Genomic DNA, 15,356 nt, shown 5'->3' with positions numbered 1-15,356 from the left:
AGAAAGAGGATGAAAACTAGGAATGCTCACGTCAAGCAGATTCACTGCACGTTATCATGCAGTGCGCCCCTACTGGTCATATACTGTATATGTCATACACATGGGTTTCTCTCGAGTTCAGAATTGTGTGTCTCTGCATGCTCTATAATCCAGGTAAGGAAATTCTAGAAAGTTGATTCAGTTCATCTGGACATAGTTCTTTTCCAGGGAGATACGTTACATCACTCATCCAAGTGACTTCCTCAGTCTCAGTTGACTGCAGGTTTCTCCAACCTGTGCATTATGACTGAAACTAGCACCATTGACTAACAGTGGGCCGTGTCATCATTGATATGCAAATTGTCCATTGATCAATGGCCATGAGAACCATTCACAGAGAGTTGGGGAATGGCTGCAATCACAGCATTGTAAGATGGTGAAAGATGTACCCTTAGGTCCCCTCCTCGGTTTGTTGCATGTGCTGTTTTCTTTTAACGGAATTTATATGTTTGGGTAACTGGTGTCCCACCCATCATGAAAGACTCCTGCCTTGCACCCTACACCACTAGGCCTGTCTTCCCCCATCCACAATTAAGACTGTACTGTATGTTAAATATCTGAGTAGCCAGTGCCCCATCCAGGGAGAGTTCCTGCCTTGTGTGTGTACCTGCCAGGACATTTTGCGGCCCCAACAGGACTGATGATGTTATATGTTATTTATTTGGGTTACTGCTGTCCCGTGCAAGACAGGCTCCAACGTCTTAATTAAGAGTGCTTGATAATATCTATATGGAGAAATAGATCTCGATGTGTCTCGATGCATGTTCAATAGGTTTTGTGGAAAAAGAAAAACTTATACACTCTATAAATAGGAAATAAGAAATTGAATACTGTTCACCTGCCTATTTTAAGGTCACCAAGAGCCTGAGTCAATCTCTGCAAGTCAGGGGCTGCCACTAGATAGGGATGCCATTTCAGGGCACACCCCCCACCATAATGCCAGGCCAAATTATAGTCAATGATTAACCTAAAATGTACCTGGAACCCTGAGACCACCAAAGTGAATGCAGGGAGAACATGAAAAATCCATACAGTTGAATGCCTGGATCTGAAATCAGGACCCTAAAGGTGCTAATCCCAGCACCACAAATCCACAGGAGATATATAAATTATACAAAATCAGCATGGATGAAAGTTACATTTGTACAGCCTGTATTTTTTTTATTTCTAATATGCTACTCATAAGAGATTTTTAGAATTAAATGATCTCACGTTTGGAAAATTTCAAATGTCATAGGACTAACTTCAGATCTGTTTGTGCTAAGCTAATAGGTGCAATCATTTTAATGCTATTGCCGATCAGGTTTGTTGTTGTGCCCGTCTTCAGTGCTCAGCTGAGAAGACTATTGAATAGAAGCACTTGGCATCTGATTAATTTTTCTCTCTAATTTTGCTTTCAGTGGTCCCCACGGTAGAGGTGATGGTATCAGATTTAAAATTAGCACTACTTAGAGCACAAAAGCAAAGCCAAATCAATGTGGCCATGATGGCAGAATACATTACATATTCAAACAAAATTGGCATTACAACTCTACTTTATTGAAAACACTTCAGCAAGCCACCATGTCCAAAATGTCTGCGTGGTTTTTCAGATCACATTGCTCACAATATAAATGAGGCTTATTTCACTTCTTTAGATCGGCTGTCGATTCTGAGAGTGAAGAGAGAAAGAGGAGAGGAGAGGTGGAAGCTGGCAGAAGGCAAATTTAGGAAGGATCTGAGGGAATGCTGTTCTGCAGGATGAGTGAGAGACAGGTGGAAATGCTCTCCCCCAGGAATATGGCAAGCTTCAAAAATAAATATATAAAATAAAAAGCAAGCTTTGATGTGTTTAGAAGGAGGCTTACAACAGGCATGAGACTAGAAGTGTTTAGCCCACTGTGCCTTTATTTTGGAAGAATCCAATTGCAGACCCTAATGACATGTTGATTAATACAGCAAAAAAAAATGTACAATAAAGCAAATAATAATAAAAAAAAAACTATGTTTTTTCTGTTGTAACCAAGATTGGATCTACCACAACTACCTAATGCTGATATTTTTAGACAGAATGTATCAAACTGTTTTTTGATCCCATTATCTCCTCAGCAGGCGCACTTAAATTATCTTCACATTTTTGTGCATTAGCCATTTATTCTCTCAGGTTACAAAAAGAAAAAATAAAAAAGGTTCAATTGCTTTTTTCTTCACAATTTAAAACATACAGATTTGGCATTTGAGGAGAACTAAACAGTGAATATGAGAAAGGCACTGGCTATCCATGCCACTTTGCTCATGCTGAATAAGCTCTGCTGAATATTGTGTGCTGCCTCACCTACCAATTTCTTTATGAAGAAAATGAATATCGATAGCATATATTATGATGGATATAGTCAAAATAAATAAAAAATAGAACAAGAAAGAAAGAAAGAAAGAAAGAAAGAAAGAAAGAAAGAAAGAAAGAAAGAAAGAAAGAAAGAAAGAAAGAAAGAAAGAAAGAAAGAAAGAAAGAAAGAAAGAAAGAAAGAAAGAAAGAAAGAGTGCAGAACGGATGTGGAGGGCCCAGATTAGGTAACGTACCAAAGATCACCTTTTGCTTCCTTTAAGGAAATGCTATAATGTCATCTCAAAAACTAGAATATTGGGAAAATTAAGATACTGTCAGGATCACATTAATAAGTGACTTCAAGTACAAAGGAGTGAGCCAGCTCCAGCACTTTCACACTCATTATGGATGTCTGTTCACAAAGGTGTACCTGGAAAACAGTGACACTTCCAAGAAAATGTTTTATGGGCCAGGGTTTACAGTAACAAAGATCCACTCTTGGGCCTTGGTAGTAGCTGCTTGTACCATAACCACTGAAAAGAAAATTACTTTCTGGCATTATGTTTGTAAATTTCATGTGTACATTTTTCACTCTGATGAAGGATTTACAAGAAATTAAGCTTTAAAGTACTCCAAAAAATTGATGGAATGAAAGCAACTGCTGAAGATTGTAATGGTTGGGGCTTGAGATGAAGGACCAGAATTAGTAAATCTATAATGATGAAGTGCCCAAGATGAATTGAACATCCTCTCTAATAGCTAAAGTACATGCTCTGCAAAGGATTAATGCAGCATCTGGGAGCGAACTCGTTCCCTATAACAATTCATTCTTCATTAAGGTCTTATTTCTACCCTCATCGAATGTCTTTCATTCATGACAACACTTTTTTTTTTCCTTTAATAAAACTTAACTTGATCAGTGGGGTAATTCGATCAAATCAGCGAGAAGAAGCATAATCCAATCTGTTCTGGGCAGACACAGAGTTAATGAGTCACAACGACAAATAAGCAATAAAGGCTGAGTCCCGGCTCCTGTGAACTGCTTAATGGAAAGTGTGCATGCATTCTAAGCTCTAACATGTCTGCTTCTGTTACACCTTTTTTTTATACCAGCACTCATACACATATAAATAATATATAAATAATAATATACATATATATTGCCAGTGTTCAGTTAATACTGGCAGTGCTTATATGAGCTAACTGGTTTGAACACTGGCGGTTTTGCTGGAGATGTATTTATATGGCCCAATTCCAGGGGGACTGGACATATTATACTATATATATATATATATATATATATATATATATATATATATATATATATATATATATATATATATATAAAATAAAAATATATATATCCCAAACATCCATCCATTATCCAACCCATTATATCCTAACTACAGGGTCACGGGGGTCTGCTGGAGCCAATCCCAGCCAGCACAGGGCGCATGGCAGGAAACAAACCCTGGGCAGGGCACCAGCCCACCGCAGTATACACACACATATTAAAAAAAAAAAAAAAAAAAAAATATATATATATATATATATATATATATATATATATATATATATATATACAAAGTATACACACACTATATTGGAAAGAGAGACAGCGATAAAAGGAGCATGAGAAAGAATGGCATAGTGTAGTGTTTAGTGCTCCTAACGCAATAGCTCCAATGTTCTGTTGCCTGTGTTAAGTGTGCACATTCTCTCCATGTTTGCATGGGGTTTTGGTTTGGTATTTTAGATTATTTGTTAACTCTAAATTGGCTCCATTATAAGTGTGGATATCTGTAAAGAGGGTTTTTGTGCACTTCCAATAACTAATTCCTGCCTGTTATCGATGGTGGCAGTAAGGGCTCCAGCATCCTGAATTTATATATATACAGTATATATATATATATATATATATATATATATATATATATATATATATATATATATATATATATATATATATATATATGAGAGAGAGAGAGAGAATGAGAGGGAGAGAGAGCAGAAAATAGTGGAGAATTTGCAAAATCACTGCTTTGAAGTGAAACACATAGCAATACTAATTTGGAACTGCATTAAAGAAAAATGGCACACATGCAAGTATTACTACTGTGTATAGACATAAAAATTAGAAAATGGTGCCATATTAATAAAGATTGCATTGTATAAAGGAAAGGGTGCTTGCATGCATTATGGATGCTTCTGCTCACTGCAATTTGCCTCTTCATATTTCATTATATGACAAACAGAAAGCCTCCTGTGCCTCTTTAAATATTCCAGAGAGTTTCTCACACTTGTTTCAGTGCTACTGTTGACAAAATGGTACCACAATTAAAATAAATGTGCATGCCACATGAATTAAAGTAATCATTGTATATGCTAAGCAAAAAAAGTAAATGAAAGTCTAGTATTTGGCCCTCGATTTGTATGTCTAACTATAGAATATTCACATTTTTATTGTGAGTTTGTGTGTGTGGCTTTTTTTAAATATAATTGTACGGTGGTTAAACCTTTTGCTAGCCTGCTCTGAAAATTCAATACAAAGAATGAACAACTATAGGAAATTTTAGTTTTCATTTAAAAGCAAACAAATATATTTTTGTAAAATGTAATAGCTAGAACTGTACAAAGAGCCTTAATTTACATATAATCAAAAATTCAATTCAAATATTTAAGAAAAATAAGTTACATATATATATATATATATATATATATATATATATATATATATATATATATATATATATATATATAGTATATATTTATATATATAAAATATACACATACACATACTCTAATATATAAATATATACACAAAAATAGACATACAATTTATGAATGAATGTTTATCATATTTACTTTGTTAATGCAATATATATATATATATGTGTGTGTGTGTGTGTGTGTGTGTGTGTGTATGCGTGTGTGTACAATTAAAGGTATGTATTTATAAATACATAATACATATCCTTAGATTGCTCATAATGTTGTTGTTAATTTGAGAGCAATAGTGTAACAAAATAAAAACAGACATGTATGGCTGCATATGCGGTGTACTTACTGTATATTGTACACAAGTACACATTCGCACTCACACAGATCAAAGAGGGTCTATACCAGAACTAACTGGGATGGCATCTAATGAAGTGCCCTAATTCAGCCTTCTTCAGACAAAACTAAAAGCTGCTTATGCTGCCATCATAAGGAGAAGAATACAGAACTTCAGAACAAGTAACTAACAAGTAACCGGCTAAACAGAGCACTTCGCCAACCTCATCTCCTTCACGAAGCACGGTGTAAGCCGCTTTGTGCTCCCGAGGTTTGACTCCCAGGAGTTTCTCCGGTTTGTCGCTGTCTTCCCCACAGCCCGTTTAACCCTTTGGCTACTTAAATGCACGATGCCAAGTAACTTTGACAGTTCTCTTTGGCAGCAACTTTTGCAGAACGCACGGTGCGCAACTCACATCTCGGAAGTCACTCCCGTTTACTCCAGTGGAAATGCAAAGTTAATCGTTTTCTAGCTTACATTTGTGCATCAATCGGGAAATCTATTTGTGTATCAATCCCAAAGCGGCAGTTTTTAGTGTGTAAAAACAGCTAAAATTATATCAAATTAAGGGGAATCAGGGGTTCGTGTCACTAAGCGTTGTGTCGACTTTTAAACCGTAAATGAAGTGACAAGTGGACTTACAATTCGGGGAGCAGGTATCAGATCTAATCACTTAATGCCCCTAATGGCTTTGAAGAAGTCGTGCAGTTGAGCTATTATTTTTACTGCAGGTGTTGCTCCCAGAAGAGGTGAACTCTTCAAGATCGTTCCAGCAAGGCAGAACTCCGCTAGCAAAATGAAGTGTCCGCCCGATGCCGATGAATACCGATGCGCAAGAAAAGAAAAAAATAATAAACAAACAAGATAAAGACAGCGAGAGAAAGAGAGAGAAAGAAACCAAAGAGACCCACTGTGCATGTTTCTGAGCGATGCCGGGGAGCGATAAATAGAGACTGGCAGCGAGTGGTGCCTGTTGCCTTGAAAGTGATGCTCATGATGACCAACAGAGGATGAAGTGTCAGAGCTGGACGAGGCAGAGCCCGTAGAACTCCACACTGATCCGATGATACATCCCAGAGTCAATGACCAGATCCAAGATGTCCAACTAGAGCAGACCAGTCGACTTCTCCTCTGAAAGCCACTTTGCACAACACTGCTCAGGTGCATGATCGATGCCCAGAAAACCCGCAGACTCTCGGCTCACTAATTTCCAAAGGGGAAACAAGGTTCATGATGGTAAAAAGCCCATAGTAGCGCGTACTCCCCCCCGAGTGACCACAACTTGTTCAAAGTCGTCGGCGCTATGCAGCCTGTGAAACAAAACTGGTTCCTTGCTTACACTCAAATAAAAGGCGAGCCACGAGCTTTGATCTGGCACCCCAGGGGGTAACTATTATTGCTGCACATGCCAAAACACCAAGCTATTTGTCACCCATAAAGCCTTGATGAGGTGAGAGTTACTCGGCTGTGAGGAGGTTGTGACCTAATTGGCTGCTGCTGCTACCGAAGAGGGCAATGTTTCTCCAAAAGAAAGAGAAGAAAATACAAGAAAAGAAAAAGAAAAAAGCCCTGAGAGGTTCCAACACTTTTTTTCACTCTATTGCATTCCCTAAGTGTTGCAATGCAGGGTGGATGAACAAGAATTCTGCTTTCTTCTTTTCCAGAGATCTAAGCCGCGATCAGCCTGGCTCATTAACCCCAAGAGCCCTGGATAAAGACAGTGTTTTTAGAATACTCCACCAAGCGAGCAATGAAAGGCACCCGAAGCTTCGGCACACCGGGAAGGATTCAACTCAGAAGCTCAGGTGAAACTCAGCAAAAGGCAAAAAAAAAAAAAAGAAGCTTCAAAAATCACAATTGGGCCAGCCTATGCAAATGTGCACATTCCGAAGAGCAAATCAGTGAGGCTGAAAGGCACTGCAGAGGGACAGGCTGTTTTTATTCAAGAGGAGGGGCAAAGGCAGGACTCAAAGCTCCGACTCGTTCAGTAAGCCAGGCAGGCAGGCAGGCAGGCAAGCAGTCCGTGCACTACTACGGGAACATTTTTATATTGACGATGGTAAAATAGAAGTGACTTGGGAATATTTAATGGAAAAAAAATCCTTTGATCCTTCCTGCTTTCAGTGCTTCTGTTTCACCTAAATCCAATTAGAAAACGCGTGCGCCGGATGCGACTTCAACCTTGCAAAATTCCTAAACCTAAAATGATAACTACTGTACTGTGAACCATTTTCTTAAGAATACAGATTGAGGGGGACGAGAACATGGTATCTAAGCCTGAGGAATCGGCACTTGTTCTCAAATTTACGAGGATCCTATTTTTACCTTTATTATGTTAATCAGCCGTTCATTTCTGTCAAAGTCTTAACGCGCCTGACCCGCGCCAGTTACTACACAGGCGAACTTCCCCAGCAAATAAATCCGCTGTCCCCGTGGCCGAGTCGGGCAATTCTTTGTACAAATTCAGATTTGGATTAAGTAAGCTTTTCTTATAGTTGCAGTTCTAGAAGCGCATAAAACATAATTAAAAATCAGGGGCACATTTTAATGGGAATGGCGTTGATATCATTTGCATTACACTTTTTTTAATTGATAGTCATTTTAGATCCACAAAAGCTTCCATACACAAAGAGTGGACATAAATCCTGTAACACAAGACTGTAATAAAGACGCACTATAATCTTGCAAAGGATTACTTTACATGTTTTGGTATAAGCCACACTTAGAATATGAATTAATCATAATTTGCTGATTTTACGCAACTGCTGAGACTTTTGCCCAGTGCTTCATTCCGTCATTTCAAAAATAAAATGAGCAGAGTTACACAAAGAGGACAATTACAGGCCCCCTCTATTACTAGCTATAGCTGTGTCCCCATGATGTGCGACACATTTCAGGCTAATCCGTTTTTGTTAAAGTCATCATGTGAAGGCATCACGGGCATTTGTTCTGAAAACCAATGCGACATGGAAGCGCGCTGCCGTGTTAATGAAGCCATCTTCTGGAACCGTATGGGCACAGACACCGGACTGGGAACGCAGATTGCTTTGGTGTTCATAAAGTTATTCCTATTACCTTGAAAGGTGCTATAGAAAGAAATGGGAACATCACTAATAGTAAAAGCAACTCTCTCCACATAAGATATTTCTAAAGTTATAGTGCATGTTGTCATCACAGTTTGCATGTACATTTTACTGCTGATTGCTGCAAGTTATCATGAACAGCTGATACTGATGATCTTCTTCTTCTAGATCTTCTGAAAAGAAGGGAAAAATGTCATATTCGAGAAGTCATTACATACCGTGGAGTATAAAGATCTTAAACAGGATTTTTGTATGTCACCCGGCAGCACTTTTCTATTACCGAAACAGTCTACTCTGGTTCAAAGTCGCAAGGAGCCTGAGCCTATCCTGGCAGCATCAGAAAGCTGGGCAGGAACCACCCTGGGTAAAAGGCTGGGTCATCAGGGGCATATTCAGTTATATAAACTCTCTCACTCAAACTGGAGCCGACAATTAACCTGTGGATTTGGGAGGAATACCAGAGTATTCAAATTTAAAATCCATGCACACACTGGGAAAAAACGTGAATATGCCACAAGGCTGGGATTTGAACAGAGGATGGTGGAACCATGTTCACTAATACTAACCCTGCGCCACCAGGTTGTCTATTGTCTAAATTCATAAATCCATCTGCTTTCTGTCCCTCAAATCAGACTCATGGGGTTAGGCTTGGGTTACGCAGCCAGTCCCAGCAGCATGTAGTTCATCCCAGAACACACTCATACAACAGCCCAGCCAGTTTACTGACACCGATTAGCCGAACATGCACAATTTTGCAATATGAGAGAAATAACAGAAACTCCAGGTAAATGTACACCAGGGTAAAATGCACACATTCCATAAAAACAGGAGCTAAGATGAGAGTTGCACCTAGGATGCCTGAAGGTGTAAGATAGCACCAATAACTACTATGCCACCCTGTTGCATATTATGTATACTGACTTAATCTAATTTTTAGGGACACAAAGATCTTAAACCTGTTCTGGAGACACTGGGAACAAAAAAGGAATCAAACCAGTGCAGAACAAACCTACCCAAACACCCAGAAACAATCAAATTAAAGTTATCAGTTGATGTAACCCAGAAGAAAATCGAGTACAAATTAAAACCAATTCTGAACCAAGTCTTCTGGAGCTCTCCTAAGCAACCCATTCTATTTTAACAAAAATGAAAAATTAAGTGTTTAAAACAAGTTTCTTCTGTCCTAGGTGGTTAGCAGCTCTATCTCACAGCCACAACCATGCCTCAACTCCCAGACTAGTCACTGTCTATGTGGGATCTGCACATTCTCCTTGTGATTGTAAGGGCATTTTTCTATGTCCTCAGATTCTCTCCTACATCCCTAAGACATGTGTCACTCAACTGGCCCTGCATGTGTAGGTAAGTGTTCCCTGTCTATAGCTGGCTCCAACTTTACACCTTACACTTTGTGGTAAGGTTCTGGTCAATTTTAACCCTGCAGTAGATGTGCAGGATCGGAAAATGAATAGATGCTTTGGATCAATGTTCACCTAACCAAAAATAAATGTACAAGATGGAAAGGTGGCATCGCAGTTAGAGCCGTTGCTGCATCTTTTTTGAGGTGGGTTTGATTAAAGTCTGATCGCTGAATGTGTGGAGTGGACACATTCTCTGCATATCTGTGTGATATTTCTCAGGAGGTGAATAGGCCTGGTGTCATTGACAATAGCTGTCTTTACATGTGAACACTTAGGGAATTAGATATCTCACCCTAGATTAGTTTTTTTCTTGCACACTTTAGTATTCTGTGAGCCTGTGGTGGAGAAAAATATATATATATATATATACCTACACAAACCCAGTATATGCATACTGAAAAGATAACGACATCAGAAAGTGACAGACCTGATTTTGCAGCCCAAAGAATCACACAATTTACTGTGTGTGTTAAACAGTTGTTTCCCAAAACAGGAGTGATTTTTTTTTTTTGCCTTAGCTCATTTCATTAGCACCTATGTCACAGTCTCTGTCTCTTATGTATGCAAAATATTCCCTATCTTATTTGAGCTAAGCTGTGGACATTTACACCATGCTGTAGACAGCCATATGTGAAAATGATCAGGAGTTGCAGCCTGGGGAATATGGTGGTGGTGGTGTGTGTGTGTGTGTAGTTGGGCGCGGGGGGTTTGGGGATTAAAAATATACAGGTGAAAATCTGGACCAGATATACCAGGCGATGTATTTGTTTAATAAAACATGAAGTTGTTCTTGCATTAACCAAGGAAGCAGAGGAAGGTCCACGTTGTAACAGAATATTCACTTAAAAATTCAGATTGCAAAAAAAATAATGTATAGCTGGGCTAGTCAGAGAGCTTAGTTCTAAGTACAGAAGTGTCATCTAACTGAAGTGAGTTCAACAAAGCTCCCTCCAGTGCATTCCCATTTTAATACTGTTTGTCATGTATATTAATAAAATGCATTGCATTTTTCAGTCCAACAGATGGTGTATACAAGCAACACTATATCGAAATAACGGAAACTTAAAACAGAAAAAAGCTGACAGAGGAAGTACAGTAACAATCCCATTGGAGCCCATGGACTGTCACACAGAGTGAAGTGCCCGACAGTCTGACCACGGGGGTCCCAAACTTGGGTCCTGGCAGGCCAGCATGCTCTCTTTATAGCTGTTAATAGAGTCTCTCATGTATTTACACAATGTATTTCTGTTTTCATTTTGTCACATTAATGAGGGCAGATCACCAGAATGTTAAATGAACTTGAATTAGATCATTGCTTCCTCAGTCATTCTTTTTAATTTCTTATATTTTTTCTATATAAATTTCACTTATTAAATTGCTAGCCATGGTACCCATCGAAGGCAGGTAACAGAAAAATATAACAAATATTTGCTACTTCTTGCCCTACGTGCACCTTTAGCGCCTTTCCTCTGTATTTGCAGGTGTGAACGTCTCTTCACTGACGCACTCTTGCTCAAGCATGTTGCCATGAAGCCACCTTGTGCGTCTCACACTTGCATTTCCTCTTTCATCACATCGACAAAGCTAAACCGACCAATCACACCAAAGCCAAACTGACCAATCAGATTGCTCAGGAGGCCTGAACACACAGGCCTTGGTGTTTTATTATATAACCAGTAACGGCACCCTGCACGATAACGTGCAGTGAATACACTTGACGTGAGCATTCCTAGTTTTCATCCTCTTTCTCTGTACGTTTAGCATTCATTTGCTCAGAGGTTGATGCGCTTGCTGCTTCCGGAGCAGCTCTTCTTTACTCCACCCTAGCAGCCCACTTCTTTTCTTCTTTCGTCTGCATCTTTTTGCATTAAAACTGATTAAGTCAGTGTTTGTGTTGCAATTACTTAGTACGTTTTCTTTAATTTTTCACTTAAGCTGGCACTTAATTCTTCAATCTGCCTCAAGAATGATTTAAGATATGAAGAGGTAGGGGATGTGACGGTGAAGGTGGTAGGGAATGAGAACGGCTCCCGTACGCATGCGCCACCCTGCTGGCTGCTGCAGAGAGTTGTTTCTATAATAAACTAAAATAAAAATAAAAGAGGAATAATCATGGAGGTCAATCATCACCCCGAAAGCTGATAGCAGACATCACATAGTATTTGTGTACCAAATTTCAGGTCAATTGGTCAAACGGTTTGCGAGCTGCAGGTGATTTAAAATACTGGACAGACAAACGAACAGCCACAGTAGCGTATCCTCTTTAATAAAACCCCTGTGTGCATCCAGGTGTCCGTGTTTGTGAGTGTCTTCTGGTGCGATGCGCGATATTACTGTCAGAGAAAGTTACAGGCGTTTTACGGAAATACAAACCAGTATTACTGGGAGAGGAAATCAAAGGTACACAATACAGTGACGCATATTACAGCCACATACAAGCCAGTATTACTGTCAGAGAAAATTAAAGGCATATTACTACGCACACGCCTGTATTACCGCCAGAGAAAATTAAAGGTATATTACGGACGTACAAGCCAGCGGACGTACAAGAAAGTATTACTGTCACAGAAAATTAAAGACACACAATACACGGCGGCAGCCCATGAAGAACGGTCAGCTCAGCAAGTAAACATCAACAAAAGAAAGGCTGAAAGACAAAGAAAAATACGACCAACAAAAAGAATGAGGTCAAAGTCCCTTGCCATTTAATATACTGTGTTTATGCACTACTTTTCTAGTGCCTGTTACTGTAACAGGCTTAATGACTAGTTATGTATAAAGATAGATTGTGTTATCAGTTTTTGGTAACAGCATTGGTAATGTTTGTGCCATCTGTTGGAATAAAAAACACATTATAAAAAAAGTCAATCGGGTTTATAACACATGGCAACTTTTGGTAGGCCCTTTCATTTTTTGTTAAGTGTTAAGTGTAATCTCTGCTGGTCTTCCTCCTTAAAAACTCCAAGGGACAAAACGTTGCCATCAGTCCAAAGACAAGCAGAGAACAAGGCACATCAATATTGCCAAAGGCATTATTTTTCATTGTTTTGCCTTTACTAGTGATAATTTACATTTACCATCCATCCATCCACTTTCCAACCCGCTATATCCTAACTACAGGGTCACAGGGGTCTGCTGGAGCCAATCTCAGCCAACACAAGCTGCAAGGCAGGAAACAAACCTCGGGCAGGGCGCCAGCCCACTGCAGAATTTACATTTACATTTATTTTTATTTGCTTATGCAAACAAAAGAGATCAACATAATCAAGTAAACATCACTCTGGTTGACTGTTTAGGAGCAAGTGTTACAGGACCAAGGGTACAAAATTGATCAAATGAAGAGCTTGGAACAAAATACTAGCAAAAATCTTAGGGAACAAAAGCCTAACATCTTAATTATATGGAGTTACCTCAAACTAATTTACTACTTTTTTTTGGGCATGTTCTTTGATGCCCTGTAGCTTGTAGAATGGCCTACACAGAAGTCATTCGGTTTTATAACACATGGCAACTTTTGCTATGCCCCTTCATTTTTTGGTAAGGGTATTACAAAATGTACAAAATGGCCATTACTGGGCAAGCGTGCAAACGTCTTATGTGATTGTTTTCTGGTCTCACAAGGCTTCTCCCTATGCTAGATTTGGGAAACATGACAAAACTAGATAAAGTATAATGGGCAGAATTGAGAGAGCTGCCATTGTTTTATGATGAACTCATACTTCATTGGAATATGCAGACCTGGGCCGAGATCATATGTTACAGGAAATAACAATACATGTGCTGTCCATCTTTCTTCTACAGGAGCCACAAATGTATGGCACTGTTCTTCCTTTATACAGCAGTACTGTATAAAGGGCTTGGGCGAAAACTGGTAATCGGTCAAGTTTTCTGATAATCACTGCGCTGAGTGATCGTTCTAATAATACATCCAACTGCGAGGTGGAGGCCAATAGGTTGTAGCAGCAGGGTAAAGAGCAGAATCCTCAACTCATTATATGGAAGACAAAAGAGCAGAGTGTCCACTTTATTAATGCCCCTTGCCCTTCCTACATAATTAAATGCTTAGTCAGAGACAACAGTATATGAACAGACATTGCTATTAGAAAAAGTGGTCAGGTAGCAACAGCTTACGTGTATATGCCACTTAGGAGAAAAAGTGGGAAGACTAAAGAATTAACAGGGGCAGCAACGGTGTAGCATTTTGGCATTGTCTGTGTGGAGATTGCACATTCCCCCAATAATCTGGATGGATGGTCTTTGCAAAACCCTTACCAAAATGTCGATTAGATGGAGATTCTGAGTTGGATCTAGTGTGAGAACGTGCCTAATAATGGACTGGTGCCCAGTAAAGGGTTGTTTATCACTGCTGTTGACGTTGCCTTTAGCTCCTCACAACCCTGATCTGGACTAAGAACACTTCGTAATGTGTGTCTATGTATGTTAAGCTTCAAGTGGCTCAGAATGTGCACTGTTAGGAGGTGCCATCATGCAAAGCAATCCAGGATATTCAAGCACAAAGGTATTGTGCATAAAGAGGAGAATAGACTACTAGACCTAAAGCAACCATCTTATACAGTAATGTGGTGGTCAGAAACAGGCTGCAGAGGAATAGACAGTAATTTTAACATACTAGGGATCAAACTCCACATCCCGGTCCAGTCAGGCATTTGTGGGATAACACGGAGAGAGCTACTGAACAGAACTATTGTACTGGGTAAAGATCTGCCACCAGTCAAGCTGCAACAGCTATGGAATATATTGGAGTTGATATGGCCACCGTCACTATGTCACACTTTCCACCCCTTTCTAAGTCCACGCCATTACAAATTGCAGATACTCTGAGGACCAGATAGTGACCAATTCACTTTAGATAGAAACAACTGGTGTTAAATGGCAGCAGCATAGAAAGAGCTGATAGTTTTAATGTTTGGAAACTGTATTTGACAGAATCTTAAAGTTTAAGAGTAATATGCAAGGCATCCATAAAAAGTGTCAGAAAGTTTGTTACCTACTATGCAAGCTGAGGAGCTTTGATGTCAGAAAGAGAGCAAATGTACCTTTGATCCTTGGTCTGATATGGAGAACTTTTGTGTGCTAAACAAAAATAACCTGACAAAAATCAGGTTTGTTCTCTGTGGACAACAGTGCCATATGCTCCAAAGGCTACCTGGCTTCAGACAAATAGTAAAGCATCCAAAAGTCAGGACCTAAAAAAACAGCTGCCTTCAGAGTTCTTCTTGTGGAGAATAGACACAGCAAAAGATTATTTCACTGTGTGAACAAGGCAGCCCTGTTAATGTGATTGTGAAAGGATGCTGGACATCAGCCCATATGACAAGGAGCTCTTCATCCCATCCACTGGGTTGTATGGAATATTTTTGGACAGGATGCCAACATCCCGTCTATAAGGTTAGTTGGAATATTTGTCTGGTCTGGACTCCAAGGTGTTCTGAGGA

The 15,356-nt window shown here is 39.3% G+C and overlaps 1 protein-coding gene and 1 long non-coding RNA gene across 16 annotated transcripts in view; both read right to left on the bottom strand.

Annotated features, from left to right (window-relative positions):
- nrxn3a (neurexin 3a) overlaps nucleotides 1-15,356 on the bottom strand; it is a 1,637,233-nt gene that overhangs the window by 595,402 nt on the left and 1,026,475 nt on the right. The window contains exon 1 of one of the 15 annotated variants that reach the window (XM_028822258.2): nucleotides 6,311-7,553. The exons of the other annotated variants lie outside the window; for them this stretch is intronic. Coding sequence (XP_028678091.1) covers nucleotides 6,311-6,566 — 256 coding nt within the window. The 5' untranslated portion in view covers nucleotides 6,567-7,553. Of the gene's footprint in view, nucleotides 1-6,310; nucleotides 7,554-15,356 lie in introns of those variants that run through there. 15 annotated transcript variants of the gene reach the window in all.
- On the bottom strand, nucleotides 9,921-11,907 carry LOC127526089 (uncharacterized). Its single transcript, XR_007933707.1, has 2 exons — nucleotides 11,001-11,907; nucleotides 9,921-10,961 (listed from the first exon to the last, which is right to left on the bottom strand). It is a non-coding gene; the product is annotated as an uncharacterized LOC127526089 (long non-coding RNA).

This window comes from Erpetoichthys calabaricus, chromosome 16 (genome assembly GCF_900747795.2).
Source record: "Erpetoichthys calabaricus chromosome 16, fErpCal1.3, whole genome shotgun sequence".
In the NCBI taxonomy this organism is placed as follows: domain Eukaryota; kingdom Metazoa; phylum Chordata; class Cladistia; order Polypteriformes; family Polypteridae; genus Erpetoichthys; species Erpetoichthys calabaricus.
The sequence above is the reverse complement of the archived record's forward strand: the minus strand, read 5'-3'. Positions and strand labels throughout refer to the sequence as shown.